Here is a 19202-nt window from a genome sequence, read left to right as displayed (position 1 = left end):
TTGACCAAAGAATACTACGACCAGATTGATCCAGAAAAAATGGAGCTCATAGACATTCGCTGGTGTTTGGCAAGTTGCATTCGCAGAGCTCAGAGATACATGGAGATTACCGGGAAGTAATCATTAGGTGGTTCGTCAACAAAACTTGGATTTGATAAGTCCAAAGTGACATGTTTCAAATGTAAGCAAAAAGGTCATTTCAAGAGAGAATGCAACAATTCTGCAGTTGGTGGAAATGAACAACCTTTCAATGATGATTATTATCGAAAGGTGATTTACCATCGCAGTAAAGAAGAACCAAAAATGATTGAGAATAATCCTAGAGAAAAATCAAGAGCACTTGCTGTATTCCATGATGATGAAGGTTTTGATTGGAGTCAGATACTTCTAGAAGAAGATCGAGTTGTAACAGCTCATGGCAGAAAAACATCAAAAAGCTAACATTATGTTTTTGTTGCTGAAGTAAAAGAGAAAACTCGGGAAGAGATTTTGAGAGAGAAAACTGATAGAGAAATTTTCATTGTTGGATGCAAAATGGAGAAGATGCAGGAAGAATATGAAAATGCTGTTAGAAACAAAAGATGGGATAAGAATCAAGAATGTTATGTCAATAAAGAAGGTGAACCATTTGTTCCCAGAAGTGACATAGTTCACGATGATGTTCTTCTAGTAATTCCTCGATCCGGCGAATATTATTCAAATGTTGCAAAAGACAAAACATATGTAAAAAGGCTGGATAAAATCATCAGAGATGCTATGACATCAAATCTGAGGAAGAGGAATGAAGAAAGAATAAAGAAGAATATTGAGAATCTGGTTGATGATTTGAAGAAAGTCGCTGAGGAGGTCAAGGTTGAAGAAGTTAAAACTAAAGCTACTAAAGAAGAAGATGAGAAGGTAGCTGAAAAAGAAAAGGCTGTTACTAAAGAACAGCAAGTTGAAGAAGGTAAGAAGAAGATGAAAAGTTCGGTAGAAGTGAAGGTTGAAAGTTCAGCAGATGTTGTTGGTGATGCTGGTACTGGTGAAGAAAAGAAGAGTGAAGCTGATCAGAAGCAGACAAAAGCAAACACCGAGGTGCCAATCACTGAGGTAAATTTTGATTCAAAAGACTTAAATGAAATTGTTGAACAGTGCAAGAAGTGCATGGAACCATGCAGTGCTTGTACTGAGAAAAACGAAAAGTTGAGAACAAGAGATCTTGATTTCAATAAAATCGAAAAAGTTTTCAAAGAAAAATGCAAAGAAATGTTAGAAAACGAAAAAGTTTTAAAAGATAATAATGAAATGATTTCAGAAAAATGTAAAAAGTTAGAAAAAGAAAATGAAAGTTTGAAAGAAAAGGTTTCAAAAATGACAGAAAAATGTGATCAAAAAGAAAAAGTTTGTCAGGAAATGAAAAAGGAGTATGATTCAATAAAATTGGCATATCACATTACAAAAGAGTCATATGAAAAAGTAAAAAGTGAAATGAAACTTGTTCAATCGAGACTAAGATACTGTTCTGAAATGACTGATATGTTTAAGCGACAGTATGAAATAAAGCAACAAGTTGTAAACTCTTACATTGAGGATGTTGCTAAGCTAAAATGTCAGATTGCTGATTTAGATCAGGATAATAACAAGTTAAAAAGTTATTACGCGTCGTCATATGTGCTTGAAAGAATTTTCAACATAAAACCGGATGGGAAAGATTCTGAGCAAAACAAGAAAGGTATTGGCTCAGAGTTTCATCAAGTTCCTCCACCGGAAAAGTTTGCATTTTATGATGATGAAAAGGTCGAAAAAGCTTTCAACATGCTAGATCAATTGCCAGATAACATTGACGTAACCTATTCCAAATCTGATTATTCTAGTGATTCAGATGTGGTAGTTAAGGTCGTTGAAAGTGTGTTGAAAGAAGAGTCAGTTGATACAGGTAATTATGAATCACAGGATGAAAATGAAGGTAATTTTCATGATGGATATCTGAAAAACTCAAAATCTGAGAAAAATTTAAATGACGATTCAAAAGGATTGGTTTATACCATGATTGGATCAGATAGATTATTCTTAGATGTTGTATTCCCGATTCAGAATGTGATTTCAGAAAAGATTGACAAAGTTTTCAAAATGGTTGAAATTAAAAAAACAGAAATTCCAAAGTTTGCTGGAAAAGGTCAGAAAACTTTTTATAACAAACCTGGTTACAAGAAGAAAACATGAAGGCTGGGTTGGGTTATAAAAAAAACAGACTTGGAATAAAAATGAAACGCCAAATTATCAGACAAAAATGAACTTTGTTCATGGAACAAGTTCAGAAGAGGAGAAAGAATTTCAATTTAGACGACAATCTAATGAAGAGTTCTATGCTCAAAAGAAAAAGCAACAACCACAGGTAAAAAATGTGTCCAAGAGAACATGTTTCAAAGGTGATCAAACTGGACATCTTGCAGGAAAGTGTCCAAATCTAAAACCTGTTGATGTTGAGTCGAAAAAGAAGTCTGAAAATGTTGAGAAACACAAATCTGAGGATGTGAAACAAAAGTCAACCAAATTTGACTCAAAACAAACTTGGAGGTACAACATTAACAAGTTTGCTTTGAATCAAACTTGGAAATCAAACCAGAATAGGTTCGATTCAAGACAGACCTGGAATTCTCACACACCAGATTCAGAACAACACAAAGTTGGAAAACTAATGTCGATATGACAAAACCCCAACAGTTTTAGAAACCAAATGTTGTTCAAAATCAAAATGTTCAAAAAGAATCACATTTTTACAAAAGAGGTACTCCAAAAGGTCAAACTTGGTCGGTTAAGAAACCAATGACTTCGGTAAATGACGAAAAAGTTGAAGTCAAAATTGATAAGATATTTGTGAAAGATGACAAAGATTTTCCGAAGTTGAATGATGCATATTGTGTTGAAATGCCTAAGGTCCAACAGACCTGGGCTAATTTGTTCAAGTAATTGAGTAGTTAAATGTGCAGGTGCTTCCGAAGAAAACTGAATGTCAAGAGGAGTGTCGGAGCAGCCTGGCACGACAAGAAGAGGAGAAGGCTGCTGGACCCTGTGTTTGTTGAAACAGGGAGTTTGTTTGATTTTTGTATATAAATAAACAATATTTCAAAAACCCTAAAAATTGAAAAATTAAAAACCAAAAATATGTTTTTATTTTGTCAAAATTTTGAAAAAAAATCAAAAATATGTTTGTTTTTAAATTTGTCAAAAAAATCAAAATTTCAAAAATATGTTACTTAAATATGCCAAAACCCTCACGGCGGAACAAACATGATTAATTTCACAAGATTGAAAAACGGTTTTCAAACTGTCAAAGATCAATGTGTTGTAAATCATGGAGGTATTTACTGCTTTTCATGCAATTAGGTACACATTAAGCAGAAAATGGATGGCGAGACAAAGCTATCAGCATCGGTTATCAAATTTTCTTTAAATGGTTTTGCATTTTAGGGGGAGTAAGTATATTTCAGAAAATACAAAAACATTTGAAAATTTGAAAAAGCCAAAAACATGATAAAATTCGAAAAATGAGTTTTTGTGTAAAAAGAGGAAATGATAGTACATCAGTAGACAATCACAGTACGCTAAAGAAATGGAATGTTTTAATGTGATAAACGGTCTCACTGATGATATGCCAGTAGATTTTTACACGTTTAGTAGATTGTTTTCGAGATATAAACCTAAATATCAATACTTTACTTATCTCGTGGGGAACATCTCTCGGATATATAGGTAACCCCTGAAATCTTGTTTGAAGGGCTTTCTATTTCTGACATACTAGGTCTTTGTGCGTGGTGATATCTGGGGTATTATACAGGACTTCTGATTTTGTGGGAGCAATAGCCTAGTCCTCGTATAATGCTTTGCAAAAAGCTTTAATCTTAAAGCCAGCCCTCTACTAAAAATTGAGAATTATCGAAAGATATGTATCAATGGCAGTTGAAGAAAAGATCCCCAAACGGGACACACCTAAAGTCTAACCGTCATCTCTCTGCACGAACGGAAGTTCTGAGCTGAGCTCTCACGGCTTCGCATTTACCCGTTTACAGATATAGTGTACATTCACCTGTAAGACTGAATATAGAAGTCTGGATACGGGAGTATATTCTGAGGTGGGACACGCGAATAAGTTAAGTCTTTAAAACACTAAATCCGTATCTCGAATCAGTTGAAGTTTGTGTGAAAATTTAAGTGGACCAATATACTGACAATCTAAGTGAATCGTTTAGAACTTAAAGTGCTTAAAGCTCAACGGTACTAGTAATTTGTCAAAAACTGATATGATCCTCTGACACGAACTCAAACAAAAATATTGTCTGTAAATATGTTTGTAAGTATTTCTTTATTGCTTTATGTTTTAGAAAAATACAAAAAGATTTTGATTTCTGTTTTATTTTCGATAACCGATGTCTGAGAGCTGAGTTTCAAAATCTAAGTATGCTGATCGTGTTTCTGAAAATAAAACAAGTTCATTAATTTGAAACTTGAAGCGTAAAAAATCAAAATTTAAAAATAGTTTGTGATATCTCCAAGGTCATTAATTTGGACTTGGATGATTAACTGTGAGGGATTTGGATGCTAAGGCTGTTAAAATTTATAAAAGAGTCAGTTTTTGATGTTGGATTCTTAAAGGCTGCCAAATCAATAAAGATTGTTGATATGAGGAGTGTTTTAGAAAGTTGGATAGAGCCAGGATTACAATTCCTGGATAATTGAATGATCAAAATGTTTGTTACTTATGAATGTTTGAGTATTGCAGATATGATTCCAGATTACGATCCCGACAGATGAGTCTAAGGGGGAGTCTGAAGACGAGCTTGATGCAAGGGGGAGCTGGTAACCAGAAAGCCAGGTGACGATCCCTAAAGCACGGAAGCTTATCGAAAGGGGGAGCCTGAAGAGGGTACTTCTAAAAGTTGTTAATGTAAAAACCAGAGTAAGATCTGGTATAATATTCAAGATGGAAGCTGATGGAAGAAGATAAAGATAGATGGATGCTTACAATGTTAGACAATTCGGAAAGTGCAAAAAGACTGATCAAGACTGAAGATGTGTCATGCTAAAGATTAGACGCTGAAGACTTCGTCAACATCCAAGGGGGAGTCTGTTAGTGCACTATGTCTGTTGACTTCGTCTTGTATCATGTCATGTAATAGGTTTGATAGATCAGGGCTCATTGTACGAGAAAACAGGTTTTATGTGGTTTGGAGTAATTCCGCACGAAATTACCAGTTGGTAATTCCGCACGGAATTAGGTAATTCCGCATGAAACGATCTTGTTAATTTCGCACGGAATTACATGCCTATATATACCTTGGTCTTGATCTTCATTTGTAACTTTTCTGATTCAGTAACGAAGTGCTGCCGAACTGTCTCCAGGTGCTGTAAGACTATCAAATCAATAATAGAGACAATTATATATACATCAAAATGTTATCTTGTCCGTTTCACTGATTCCGCCTTTGATTCGGATCCAAAACTCTTCCGATCGACTCATTCGGGTCATACAACGATCCTACACAGATGATGGTCCAGTCGACATTGTCTGCAACAGACATCGTCATAGGTCTTAGACACGTCATAAATCGAATCTCACCTCACACGTCTACTACTTACTAAAGCTTAGGAGCACGCATAATTATGTAAGCACATAGGCACGAAATCACAGATTCACATAGAGACACATAGGCACATAAACACATAAGCACGTAGGGCACAGAAGCACAGGAGTACATACGCATGTAATCACAGAGGGCACAGAAGCAAATACGCGCGCAATTCTCCTAGAAGCACATAGAGCATTCTGACTGCCTTAGAATACAAAACCCTATCATTCAAAGCTCGCGAGTGTTCGAATATAGCGATCGTGTTTAGTATAGCGATTAGTATAGTATAAGCGTATAACATAGCATAAGGTCGTCCATAATTTAGCGATTTGTCAGCGCTTTGAGGTAGAAGGGCAGTGCGAGTCGTGCGTGTCGATCGAAGTGAAAGCAAAAAATCGAATAATTCTCCAAAATTTAAACACATAAACAGGTAAATACATATAAACACATAAAATCAACGAATCATCAGAGTCAGCAGTTGCGGGCTCAGAATCGAAATACATAAAAATCGAGGAATAGATCGTCTGCGGCTATTAGACATCGACTATACAAAGTGATTCGACTATTCTCAAGGACTTGTTGCACACGGTTTGACTTTCAGGATCGTGCTTCTGCCTCGATTCTTGGGCGTTCAGCACGCATCCCTTTAGTCATGTCGTGTCTTCAGGTCGTTGGAGTCCGTCGAGACTTTGGTGAGAGTTTTGGAAAAACCAAGTAAAAGTCGGAACAAGTCGTCAAGGTTAGGGCTTCACCCCTAGCTTAACAACTTCTTTCCTATTTTGATAAAATAGAGACAAAAATTCGCGCTAAAGTATGGATTTCACTCCTGGTTCAAGGTGAATTCTCGCGTTTTATAGATAAATACAGATCACTTAAGCAATTTAATCGAGAGTTTGCGGTTTTCACACCTAATCTCGACTTAATCGCTTATTCACAATTGAAAATTCAAGTGTAGTGATAGTGTAGCGTAGGCGGGAATAGCGAGGAAAAGCAATAAGCTCATACATAATCCCTACTGGACATGTATGAGTCGGTCTATTGAGTCCTAACTATAGACTAGGTCTCTAAGACATCGACCCGGACTAGGTCAAGTCTTGCCTAATTCCCTATAGTTTTGGCTCTGATACCAATCTGTCACACCCCAACCGATGGCGGAAACATCGGGGCGCGGCACTGAGCGAAACAGATTGTCTAGAAGTTTCCATAACAACTATATATTTACCAGCTATTTAAAGAAACATGTCCCATACCATGTCATAAATGATAATACAATTATTATAGAAAGATCTAGTCAAATTGTTCTGTTCCGACAACTCAGATTTTATTACAGACAATTGTTTATTGGTTTCTAGACCTTCCCTAGCCTCGATTTCATCACCGTGCAAATAAGCATCCTAGCAACTTAAGCACCTATCACATACGTTAAAGTAAAAGGTCAATACACATAGTGTAAAGGCAAGCATACAAGTTTGATAATAGCATATAGAGTTCGAAAGAGTTACGCATAACCAGCACGTACACAGAGTGAAATGAGGCATGTTAGTTATCGACATGAACCTATCGATACCAATGACTGCGGGTTGACTGCCCAAGGTAGTTCGCGACATATACTCACCACTATGAACCATGTAGGTAATTGTCCTTAACAACCCCCAAGTGAACGGGTGCTGAGTCCAAACTAATAGTACTATCGTTGCTAAGGCAGGTAGACAGCATTCCATGTGTAAACATAACAAACAAGCATTCATTTTGTCACGTATACATGCGATAGCGGTTAGCGTTTAAAGTATTGCGTAGTTTGTTCGATGTGATTTGATATAAGTAACGTATGTAACACCCAAAAGTGCGTAAATCAAAAAGGGATCGAGTATACTCACAACGATTGATGGATTGAAGGGAGCGCTAGAGAGTAGGGTTAGCCTGAACAGATCGATAGCATAACGATAAGCGACGCGTAAAACGGTGCAGAGTACAAGTGAGTCGGACAGCAGTTCGATCGGATGGTAATCCGATCGGATAGCCAGTCGTGCGGGTGGTAGTCCACTCGGACGGTCGTCCGGTCGGATGGTCGTTCGAGTGGATTGTTTCTTCCTTTGTAGAAGATGTGTTTGTGTATGATGGTTTGACTTTTGAAGTTTTTGTTGTAGCATTTTGAAAACATTGAAGTATCTCTACCTTTCAGGTTGGTCGATTGAACGGTCGTTCGATCGGACAGCAACCCGATTGGTTGGGCACTTCAGTGAGAACAAGTTCGCAGCAGGTTGTCACATGATCGGACGGTCGTTCGATCGGGTGGCGTCCTTTGTGCATTGAACATGTTGAAAATTGTTTAAGTGTTTGAAGTTCCGAAACATCACATAGTCGGATGGTCGGTCGATCGAGTGGTAGCTCGATCGGACGGCAATCCGTTCGGTATTCCAAAACCCTTGAGAGTTGATTTGAAAATTTAGGTGGGACCAAGGTGCAAGTCGTTTGGCTGACCGGTCGTTCGGACAGTAGTCCGTTCTGGTCGACCTGTTCGTCTTACACTTGGTTGTTCTGATTGTTTGACGTTTTATCGAGATGGTGTGATAGCGTGTAAAGCAACAGAAACTTTGTCAATACTTGGTACTCCCGATCGGACAGGAACCACCCAAATCCGGTCAGTTAACTGTTCGTGACGGTGTTCCATGTTTAACCCGAAATCGGTAGTCTCGTGGATAAAATACAGATCTTGCATCAACACAACCACAAGAATGAGTAGTAAGTCGGCACAAGCTCCGATTCTATCGGTTTTGAGTGCATTGAGTGTAAAAGAGTTGAAAGAAAGTTTGGAAAACCATCTTTTAATTCTTTTCATTGTGAATATGTTTAGATCTATGAAAGATCTTCGTTTGTTTGTGTGGAAATCGGTTAGATCTAAGCTGTTCTTGGTGGATTGAGGCCAAAACATGAAGTTCTTCAAGAACACATGATGATGTCGTCCTAGAACACCTTGAATTTTGATGATTTCACGGTTAAAAGTTAAGATTCAAAAGATAGAAAGGTGTAGGAGTGCGTGTAGATCAAGGAAGTACAAGATTTACGACGAGATCTTACCGGGATTGCGAGAAATCGGAGAAAAGGCAAGGGGAGAGAGCTGGTCGGACGTCAGTTGCCAAAAGTAGAAAGTATGAAAGTGAGAAGGGGTATTTATAGGGTTACCCAAAGAGGAAAGAGGGCTGGTCGATCGGTTAGGCAACTCAATCGGACAGCCTGTCCGATCGGACGGCAGTTCGTTCGGACGGCTGGTCGATCGGCTGGTCGCCTGATCGATCAGTCGTTTGGTTCGAGTGTTCGGTGCGACGAGTTTTGCCGTTTCGATTTCGATTGCGAGCATTCCGATGTGTTTAGAGTTTCCTAGTCAAATTACTTTTAATCCCAACTACTCATATCTTGCACTATCTCTTCTCCACCAATTATTATGCGATTGAGTTCGATTGCGTTTCGATTGATTACCACACATAACATAAATTAAACATGCACAAGTAACACATAAAGCACACACACACGTATCAATAACCAAAATGTGTAATTCGAGTTGCGAGTGCGATTGTGATAGCGATAATGCGATGACATATGCGATAAATAGCGATTACCATGCGATTATTAATAGATACTCCACATAATACAACTAAAGCGAAAATAAAATAGACTAATCTATGAGTCAAAGAAGTCAAAACAGGATTTAAGCAAGGAGTGACAGATCGCAATTAGCAATCTCTTCTTCCTTTGACTTCAATCTTGACTTTGACTTTGACTTTCGAACACGGGGTGTTACAAATGGTGATCGCGTTTGTTTTTCCTTACAACAAGCATCCCAAACGTTGTCTTTATTAAAAGAAATACTTTCAAAAAAATCGACCCGAGAAAGCTTACTATAAGATGGATGACCCACTCTCTTGTGCCACCCTTCAGCATTTGTCTTTGACATCATGACCCTTCTATCTTCAACAACCATGCCCATCCGGTAGAGACCATTTACGCACTTTCCCACACCAATTAGTTTCCTTGAGCTTAAGTTTTGCAAGACACAAAATGTCGGAAAGAAACTCACTGAACAATTCAAATCTTTAGTCAAACGACTGACTGAGAGTAAGTTGCAATTAAAGTTTGGAACATAAAGAACTCTCCGAATTTTAATGTCCTTTGTCAAGTAACAATCCCCTTTTGCTTCAACCGGTACGTTTTCCCCTCTTGGGATTACTACTGGTGTTTCAGATTTATTTCTGATTATGTTGTGAAGGGGTCGAAGACTATGGAGGATATAGTCGGTGGCTCCAGAATCGATGATCCAATCTTCGCTTTCGAGTGACATACCTGCCATGTTGACTTGAGAGATTTGATCACCTTGTGCTACGGATCCTTTTGACTCATGAAAAAACTTCAGAAAGCTTTGATATTGTTTTTCACTTAGTCCAGCAACCATGTTAGATTCAGTGCAGCCGACTTTATGCCTTCCTTGTTCATGTTTCGTCTTCCCAGGCCACCACTCCGGGTATCCAACAAGTTCAAAACATTCTCTTTTAACGTGTCCATTCTTCCCACGGTATGTGTATATATCGGTTCTAGTAATCACCATTGCAATTTATTGACTATATTCCTTTCCTTCTTTCTTAATTAAGAAATTGTGCTTTTACCTTGGTCAAAGAGCCAAAAAAAAATCCGCCTTTATCTCCTTCAAAACGAAAAGGAACCTGCAACTTCAAAAATAACTTTGATCAAAAAATGAGATCTGCCTCTTATCTAAATCCAGCGACAACCATCGCTTCCACCAGATCTTTCTTCGTCAAGAAAACGGATTCCACAAAACAGGATGATTCCGCACCGGCTAGGGTTTGTCTCGTTTCTTTGTAGAGATTTCAGAAGGTATGTTTGGTTTTTTTTTGTTGTATTTTGGTAGATGATGAACCTCGCTCTGATACCATGAGAAAATTGGTATCAAGTTATTTGCGTTTTCATTTCTTTGATAGATTTCACGATAACAAGAAGGCTATATTTATAGCCACAAAAGAAAATAATAACCAAGCCAAACACAAAGGCAGCAATTAAGGAACAGCTAATGAAAGGTAATGACAGCTAATTTCTTTAAAACCCATGAAATTCATGTTAAGTTTGTATCGTGTTTTCGTATCATGTCAGAAATTCAAGCCCCTAGTCGTTTATTGATTGTTCTAAGCCTCCCTAACAGCTACTACTTGTTGGCATGTGTTGCCAAGCTACAATGAGTTCAGGCTTTTCATTGTTGGTGATTTTAATATTTACCAATGTCATCAAATAAAATGGGATTCACAAAAAAACAAAAAATGAAATTATATTATACATCGATACAAGTTAAGAGGTATGATGTACACACTTATTTGAGACTATTGTAATTTCAGTCACATAGGAAATCCTGGTTTAAGGGGATAATGCCCCTTTGGTAGGGGTTCCAAGAGACATTTAAGCGGATAATGCCCCTTTAGTTATGAAAATTCTACTTTAAATATATTGTTTGATCAAGACCAACAAAATAAGCGTTTAACGAACTTGCCGAAACTTTTAAGTTGTTCGATGACTTATTGGCGATAATTGGATTGTCGAGAGTAATTCCGAACGTTTCCGGGGTAAATCGGGTAATTGGGGTAAACTACACGCATGTTTGGTGAATCCCCAAACGGCGAAAATGGAAATTGCAATTTGAACGAACTAGACCCTGGTAACGCACTTATTTGAACGAACACACATGTTTAGTTAACAAGTCTAGACATTATATATGATCATGCCACCACCCGAACACCTAAAACGAACAACCGTGACCGACACGCAAAACGGTGCATAGAAACCAATCATGAATTTCACACTAAGATAATACCCATCACCATACTTTGAGGCTATTGGCCCATTCTCGGCTGAATATTCCCATCTGAGCTTAAGATACAACAATTATCGACCACAGAACTATTTTTATAAGACCCAACTTAAAATAACAGAAATAATAATATATAACCTGCATTTAGTACAAAAATTTCGAGTTTACAAAAACTTTCATGATTTTAAGACCATACATGATCATAATATTCAAGTTATCATCCTACTAATTAAACATTCAAAACATGACTTCTAGTGTTTACATATTACTTAAAACAAAATGGATCAAGTGCGGAAGCTTTGTTTAGTGTGTTCGGTTCTTGATAGTTGCTTGATCGCCATCCGGATTAGGTCCATCATCACCTATGGTCAAAACCATGAAAATAATTAGTTTCGACACTTAAAAATCAAGTAAAAACAAGTTCTATGGTTAAACATTGAGAAACAAGCAAAATTCAACGAATTCGGGACGGTCGCGCCGCGCGACGAAGATGGGGGTTGGTCGTCGCAGCCCGCCACCACCGTCGCGTCGCGCGACGGTGAATGTCCTTCGCCGTGGCGTAGCGCCACCATGTAATTTTGACAGAATGTTTGTTAGTTGGAGCTGCAAATCAGCCCAGCACCATTTTTATCAAATACAAACTTTAAATCGACATAACTTTTGACTCGGGCGTCCGTTTTAGCTGATTCTTTTTCCTACACGACCGTAAATTAATTACGGACGTGTTTATCAACACAATTCACGTAAATTTTCAGTTTAAGAACAATCGGCTTATAATCCAGTTTCTTGTTTATTCGACCCGTTTGTCTACAAGTTCAGCAACTTGTTTTACTGTCATCTCATGTCTACGACCAATTTACCCAATCCCGGGTTCTCCGACTATGACGTTTCGCTTCCCTCCCGAGGATTGCTTACTCAATAATCGACATGCTTGTTTCAAGGATTTAAACATGCTTTTAACACTATTTGACAAACATAAATTCAACTTGTTTTGACCCGTTTGGATGCCGAATGGAGACCACCATTTCAAAACATTCCAAACTCTATTTCTAACACATTATTTGACCCGTTTTATTTGTCTATGGCATTTCGTCACTTCCGTGACTTAACGGGTTTCCTTGTTTGCCAAATTTCAATATAACTAGTTAAAACTAACGATTAAACATAATGTAACGAAACCATAAGTCGCGTACCTTCAAAGCGCACCCTTCAAGCGCGTATCACCTCCGGCTTGTCCACTTGACGATCCGGATTCCTTACCTAAGGAGTTCCATTCACAACCAAATTTAGAACTCTTTTATAATCAATAACGGACAATCATTATGATATTCAAATCTGCGTTTTTGTCCGTTCTTTATCGTTCTATTCCTCGCTTAGGCGTTTTAACAAACACCTAGCGGGTCAGATTTTTACATGATCATTACTAAGTTCTTGACATGTTATTTACATCCACTTTCACTTCAATTAAGCAATTTTCACAATTTTTGACATCAATAAAACTGAATTTAACACATAAATTCAGTTTTCACTAGATTAGTAATCATAATCCTAGTGTTTATCTAGTTTCTACAATTTCATTAATCACCTACAATGGTGATTTCAATTTCACAAGTATCATGCAAGGTTTTTAACAAGAATTCATCTAGGGTTTATCCCTAGACACCACACTACTTCTGATTTCATCTATACTACATATATTCATGCTCAATTTTGATTTTTCTCACTTAACCTAGAATTGAACATGAATCAAAATACCAAAATTTTGCATACCTTTTTATCCCTGCAATGAGGTGATCACTAATTCGTGTATGAAACTTGATTTAGAACAGATTTAGGGCTTCAATTCATGAATTTTGTGTGAAAAATAGGGTTTGAAGGAAGCTCCTGGTCGCCCCTTTCTTCTGTACGATCTGTGTGTTTAGTGTGTTAATTATTATTTTAAGCACTCAAGATTCAGTTTTCACCAATTTAGTCCCTCAACTTTAATCTAACTTGAAAGGTAAGTGTTTTAGCCTTATTGTAAGTCACCTCTAGACTTGTAACTAACTGGGTTATAAATTCCTAGTTAGTTGATTCGTGTTTGATTAATTCTTTATAATGAAATATAAAGTTTTATAGTTTTGGGATGTTACAATTTTCGGTAATTAACCATGCACTATTGATATTAGGATTGGATTAGCAATACGGTCATAATGTGCTTTACATACTTGAGCTACGCTACTAGGTGAGTTTCATTGCCTCTTTTTCCAAACTGTTTTACTTGCGGTGAATTGCATGTTACATACGTACATACTTGCACATGAAAACATGATTTTATGTGAATTATCTGAGTTAGCACTAACACACGGAAAGTCCCCACAAACACGAGTGATTAACTTAGGGCCGGCCCGGGTGGGCGACGACGCAAGACCCAAACCCTCCGAGGGCTCAAAACTTTTTAATTTTATATAGAATTTTCTCTGGATAAGATAAAATATATATGCACTGAATCGAGATATAACATAAATGAGCCCTTGTACTAGTGGTTACTTCCTTGCTTAAACAAGGAGACGGCGGGTTCTAATCCTGGCATCTCCAAATTCTTTATTTTAGCTTTTTTATGGCATTTAATGCTTAATTTTGTCAACTGCATCTTTCCCTTTAATTAATAAATTACTTCCTAAACTTACCTAAAAAATAACTATTTAAATTGCATCCACGTAAATTTTAGTGATGGCTGAGTTTCTATTAAATGGAGATTTTCGAATAGGGCCTAGATTTTTTATCTCGCACATGGCCAAAACTTTTTTTGTGATTTTCTAAGACGCCCTAGATTAACTGCAGGCCGATGAATGTGTGAATAGTACTATTGGTTTGGCAAACCCAAATGCAATGGCACAGAGGCCATAGATACTACTGCAATTGCACATGTTCATGCACATACGTTGAACACTCTATAGGGTCTTAGCCATAGGTACATTGGGAGTGGAGTGGTAGAGGTAGACCACTGGATCATGAACGAACATGCAAGGCTTCAGTTTCACTTGTGTGCTTAGTATAATTACATCGCATGTGCTAAATCCGATTTACGTTCATTCTGATAGATACGAACGAAACCTGTGAAACTCACCAACTTTTGTAGTTGACCTTTCAAAATTTCAACATGCTTTTCAGGTAAGGCAAAAGAAGAATAGAGTGTGGATGTGCTAGTTGATCCAGTTTTGCTTTTCGGATGTTATCAAAGATAGATGCATACCTGCAAATGTGGAATTATGCTTTTGTGACAAACCTTAGTGTGTAAACAGTATTGTAAAATGATGTTCTGTATAGTGTTAAATACAATATATTTACGAACAAGATGTTTGTACTAGGGATGAGCACGGTACCCGTTCCGTACCGAACCGGTACCGGTACCAAAAATCCCTAAAAGTGGGTACCGGTACCGAATAATCCCGGTACGGTTCTGTACCGGTATTTTAGTGTAAAACCAGTACCGAAAATGTCAAAAGTCGGTACCGAATCGATACCAAAAATGTATCTGGTTCGGTAAATTGACTAAATTCGGTACCAGTTGCCGGTACCATTTGCTCATCCCTAGTTTGTACCATGTGTCTGTTGCCTTTGGGAGTCGAGGTGTGACATCATATAACAACCCTCCTAAGACCCTTAACGTGACCCTAAAACATTCTTTATATACCCCGTATACGAAAAACGGACCCAGAATACCCTTATATTTATAAAAAATAAATAAAAACAAGTTTACAAGGGTATCGCGAGCCGCGACCCAGACCCTTGTAGCTTTCGCGGGGTACGAGCCAATTGACTTGCTCGACACTGCATAGCGCCACGTGTCTGGTGACTCGGCGAGGCTAGGCCAATGACTGGCCAAAGCTATAGTCGACACGCGTCTCCTCGCGGGCCGCGAAGGCCGAAGCCTACCCTTACGCGGGCCGTGACTCACTGCCGGATCAGCCCTATAAATAGGGGCTTCAGGCCTCATTTCAAATCGTTCAAAAATTCTAAATTCTCTCAACTTTCTGTTAGTAGAAATAATAATACTCGGGATATTATACCCCTATAAAGCGAAGCTCTACCTCGTTGTAAGTATTATAACCCTGTTGTTAACCTACACGATCGACTAGGGCTCCGTAACGCATGTCAAGGCTCTGCCTAACTCAGTCGTTGGAGTTATGTCTCGTGTTACACCCGATTGATCTAAGACTCCGTAATGCATGTCAAGGCTCTGCCTGACTCAGTCATTGGAGTTCTGTCTCGGGTTGTACGATTAATGTGATTTGGGTTATTTAATTAACACGTATGCATTGTTTAATTTTAATAGAAATAACCAGGAGATTCCCAGGAAGCTTTAGTTTTAACTAAGTAAACAATGTGAGTACATTCTCTTTTTGTAAATCTTTTTGTGAGTCAAATTGTTTTACCAAAACCTCAAATGTTTTAAGATTATAATTAACAGTGATTGAGTCTATGTATTCTATAATTACTGCCGGTATGTTGGGGTTTTGTATACAAAATATGAAAAACGTTACCATTGGACAAAGAGTTAGCCAATGAGTAATATGACCCACAAGTCAGGTGTTGACAGTACTGAATGAGCAACTGTGTAGATATAAACATTGTAATCGCTCTCAATACTATGAAACATGGTTGCAAAAGTCGCTAGGCGCTCCGTAGTCGGTCGACCGGGGAGTTGAGAGTACTCGGCCTAGGCGGAGAGTACACGGGGAGTACTCGGACATGCCAAATTATAAAGAAATTAGTTTTCGGAAATTAAATATGTCTCAAATAACATAAATCTACTAATATTTCTAACAAAATACGTGAAATTGATATTCATTCTTTAATATAAAAGGAATAGAAATTATGTTTTGTTTTATTTTAAGTCAAACTCGGCCCAAGTTGACCTATTAGATCCGATTTTGGCCGATGTTGACGGCATTTGATCGATTCCGAGTAATTAGTCGGAGTTGAAGAAAGTCGCCTCGGCAGCCTACCTTGTAGCGACTACTCGGCCAGTATTCGGCCTTGGAGACCTTGTTTTACAACCATGCTATGAAATGATAAAACTGTTTTGATTAAACTGGGATGCACTCGCCAGTATTTCTTGCTGATAAAATCTTTTTAAAACGCGTTTCAGTTAACAAAATGTGAAAGCCAATAGAAGCCAGCTGGAGAGCACTAAAGGCTTGGAAAAGTGGCTATAAAAGTTACCTAAATAAAAAGGAGTTTTTGTTTTCAATAATTAGGGTTTATGCCTACAAATGTATTGTCAAATGAACTTGGTTTTTACCCCAATGATTTATTATTATAAAAAGTTTGGTGTTTAACTCTGATAAAAATATTTCCTAACTACGGTTCTGATGTATTCCGCTGCCAAATTAATAAACACCTTTACCACCCGCTCTGCGCGCTCTCACGGCACCCGCCTCCCGGGGCAGGGGGTCGGGGGCTGCGACACATCATAAGCACTAATTGGTTATTATTAGTAAAATGATTGTCATTTACTGCTAATCAACAACTTAGTCCACCAATGACAAGTAGGATCAGCAACAACAACGATTAGTAGTAACCGGTCATCAATGGTAAATGGTTGTCAATGATTGGTCATCAACACCAACTAGAGTCGTTAGTAATAAGCTAATAGTGATGGGTTTTCCTATTAACAAAAGTTAATACTAATGTAACTTGATAACTATCAACAATTATAACTACAAGCCGTTATACTCTTTCACGAAGAGTTGCAATGTTTCAACAAATTGTTGTGATGTTCCTCGTCTAGTTTTTGGTCTTTTTCACATATGAATTTTGGCACAGGTTTTTATATGCTAAAGTATACTTGTTCTTCTGTTATCTTTAAATTATTTAGTTAAAAGTTGTGAGAAAGATTATCCAAGGATTTCCAAAGTGTAAAACCTACATTCACAAATGGTAAAATAATAATAATAATAATAATAATAATAATAATAATAATAATAATAATAATAATAATAAAAAATAATTAGAATTAAGCACCCCCGCGTTGCGGCGGGGGCGTAAAAGCATGTCAAATAACACCAATCTCACACAACCGTCAGCAACCACCAACGCTGAAGTTGTGGCATGTTAAAGCGAAGAAATAGACCGAAAATTAGAACATTTAAAAAGATAACTAAGCCGATCTAAGACTCATGTGTTACGATGAACCGGTCAAATGAGAAAAAATAGACAAAAACATTGAACAACACATGGACGTTGCGCCGTGTTAACTCGCAAAATTATGAACTAAACGTACAAAATGTTGAATCACACACGCACCTTGCGCTGTGTTAACTCACAAAATTTAGTACGAAACGTAAAACGAAAATTTGAGAAGGATGAAAAGTATAGGAGACCAAATTTGAAAGTAAAAAAGTTGTGAGGTTAAATTATAAAAGATAAAAAATTTTGGGTTAAAAGTAAAAAAAATCATTTTTGTGAGGTTAAAATTGTAAGAAACCGAAAGATAGAACATATAAAAGAATAACAAAGTCAATCAATGACTCACACTTTGCGACGAACCTATGAAATGAAAAACAATAGACGTAAAATCTTGAACTACACATGAACGTTGCGGCGTATTACCTCGCAAAATTATGAAGGAAATGTAAAAACGTTGAACCACATACGCGTTGCTTCGTGGTAACTCACAAAATTTAATACGAAACGTAAAACGAAAATCTGCGAAAGATGAAAAGTATAGGGGATCAAAGTTAAATATAAAAAAGTTGAGATTAAATTACAAAAGAAGAAAGTTTTGGCTTTAAAGTAAAAAAAATCAATTTTGTGAAGTTAAAATTGCATGAAATTCAAATATTTGGGTAAAAATAATTTTTTTTAAACTACCCAAAGCATATGGTACAAGACCTTATGCATTCAAAACTTGCTAATTTATAGCTACTATTAAGCACCCCCGCGTTGCGGCGGGGGCGAGCACTAATGCCACACCACCGCTAGCGACCACTGACACTGAAGTTGCGGCGTGTTAATGTGAAGAAATTAAACCAAAACGTAAAACATATAATAAAATAACTAAGTTGATCTAGGACTCGTGCGTTACGATGAACCAGCGTCTATTTATTCCCGTTTGACAGGTTCACTGTAATCTATATATAATATATATCATTACCACTATACAAACCATAATGCATACATTACAACAACCATTGAATCAATATGTTGCAAATTATATTTATACAAGATTTTGGCTAAATTAATTAGATTATTATAAATAATAATAATTTACAAATAAAACAACACAACTTTGAATGGATCAAACCGATTGAATATGGTAAGATAATGAAACCATTATTTGATTAGGTTACAACCACTTAAGCACAATTTACAACCATACATGCATACAAAGCAGATTGAATTTAGTAAGGTAATGAAACTATTATTTGATTAAGGTACAACTCCTTAAGCATAAATTACAACCAAATGCATATACATGGTAAGGTAGTGAAACTATTATTTGGTTAAGGTACAACTACTTAAGCACAAATTACAACAAAAAATGCGTACAAATGTTCCAAAATAATAGTATATTTATTTGATTAAGGTACAACTACTTAAGCATAAATTGCAACCAAACATGCATACATGATAAGGTAATGAAACTATTATTTGATTAAGGTACAACTATTTAAGCACAAATTACAACCAAAGATGCATACAAATGTTCCAAAATAATAGTATATAAATAATAATAATAA

General features: G+C 37.1%; 1 protein-coding gene across 1 annotated transcript; it reads left to right on the top strand.

The window, feature by feature from the left end:
- Positions 1-303: 303 nt before the first annotated feature.
- Positions 304-3062, top strand: LOC118492193 (golgin subfamily A member 6-like protein 1). Its single transcript, XM_035990025.1, has 4 exons — positions 304-364; positions 464-1089; positions 1132-1221; positions 2970-3062. Exons 1-4 carry the CDS (start codon positions 304-306, stop codon positions 3060-3062), a joined length of 870 nt encoding a protein of 289 aa, XP_035845918.1.
- Positions 3063-19202: the final 16140 nt, after the last annotated feature.

Source organism: Helianthus annuus, chromosome 5 (genome assembly GCF_002127325.2).
Source record: "Helianthus annuus cultivar XRQ/B chromosome 5, HanXRQr2.0-SUNRISE, whole genome shotgun sequence".
NCBI classification, from domain to species: Eukaryota; Viridiplantae; Streptophyta; class Magnoliopsida; order Asterales; family Asteraceae; genus Helianthus; species Helianthus annuus.
This window is presented reverse-complemented; position numbering and strand designations above follow the sequence as displayed.

Excerpts from the sequence above, each read along its gene's own strand:
- LOC118492193 (XM_035990025.1), top strand. The coding sequence starts at position 304 with ATGATTGAGAATAATCCTAGAGAAAAATCAAGAGCACTTGCTGTATTC. Across the intron at positions 1,090-1,131 it reads CCGAGGTGCCAATCACTGAG|TGCAAGAAGTGCATGGAACC; the intron begins GTAAATTTTGAT and ends ATTGTTGAACAG. Across the intron at positions 1,222-2,969 it reads ATTTCAATAAAATCGAAAAA|GTGCTTCCGAAGAAAACTGA; the intron begins GTTTTCAAAGAA and ends TTAAATGTGCAG.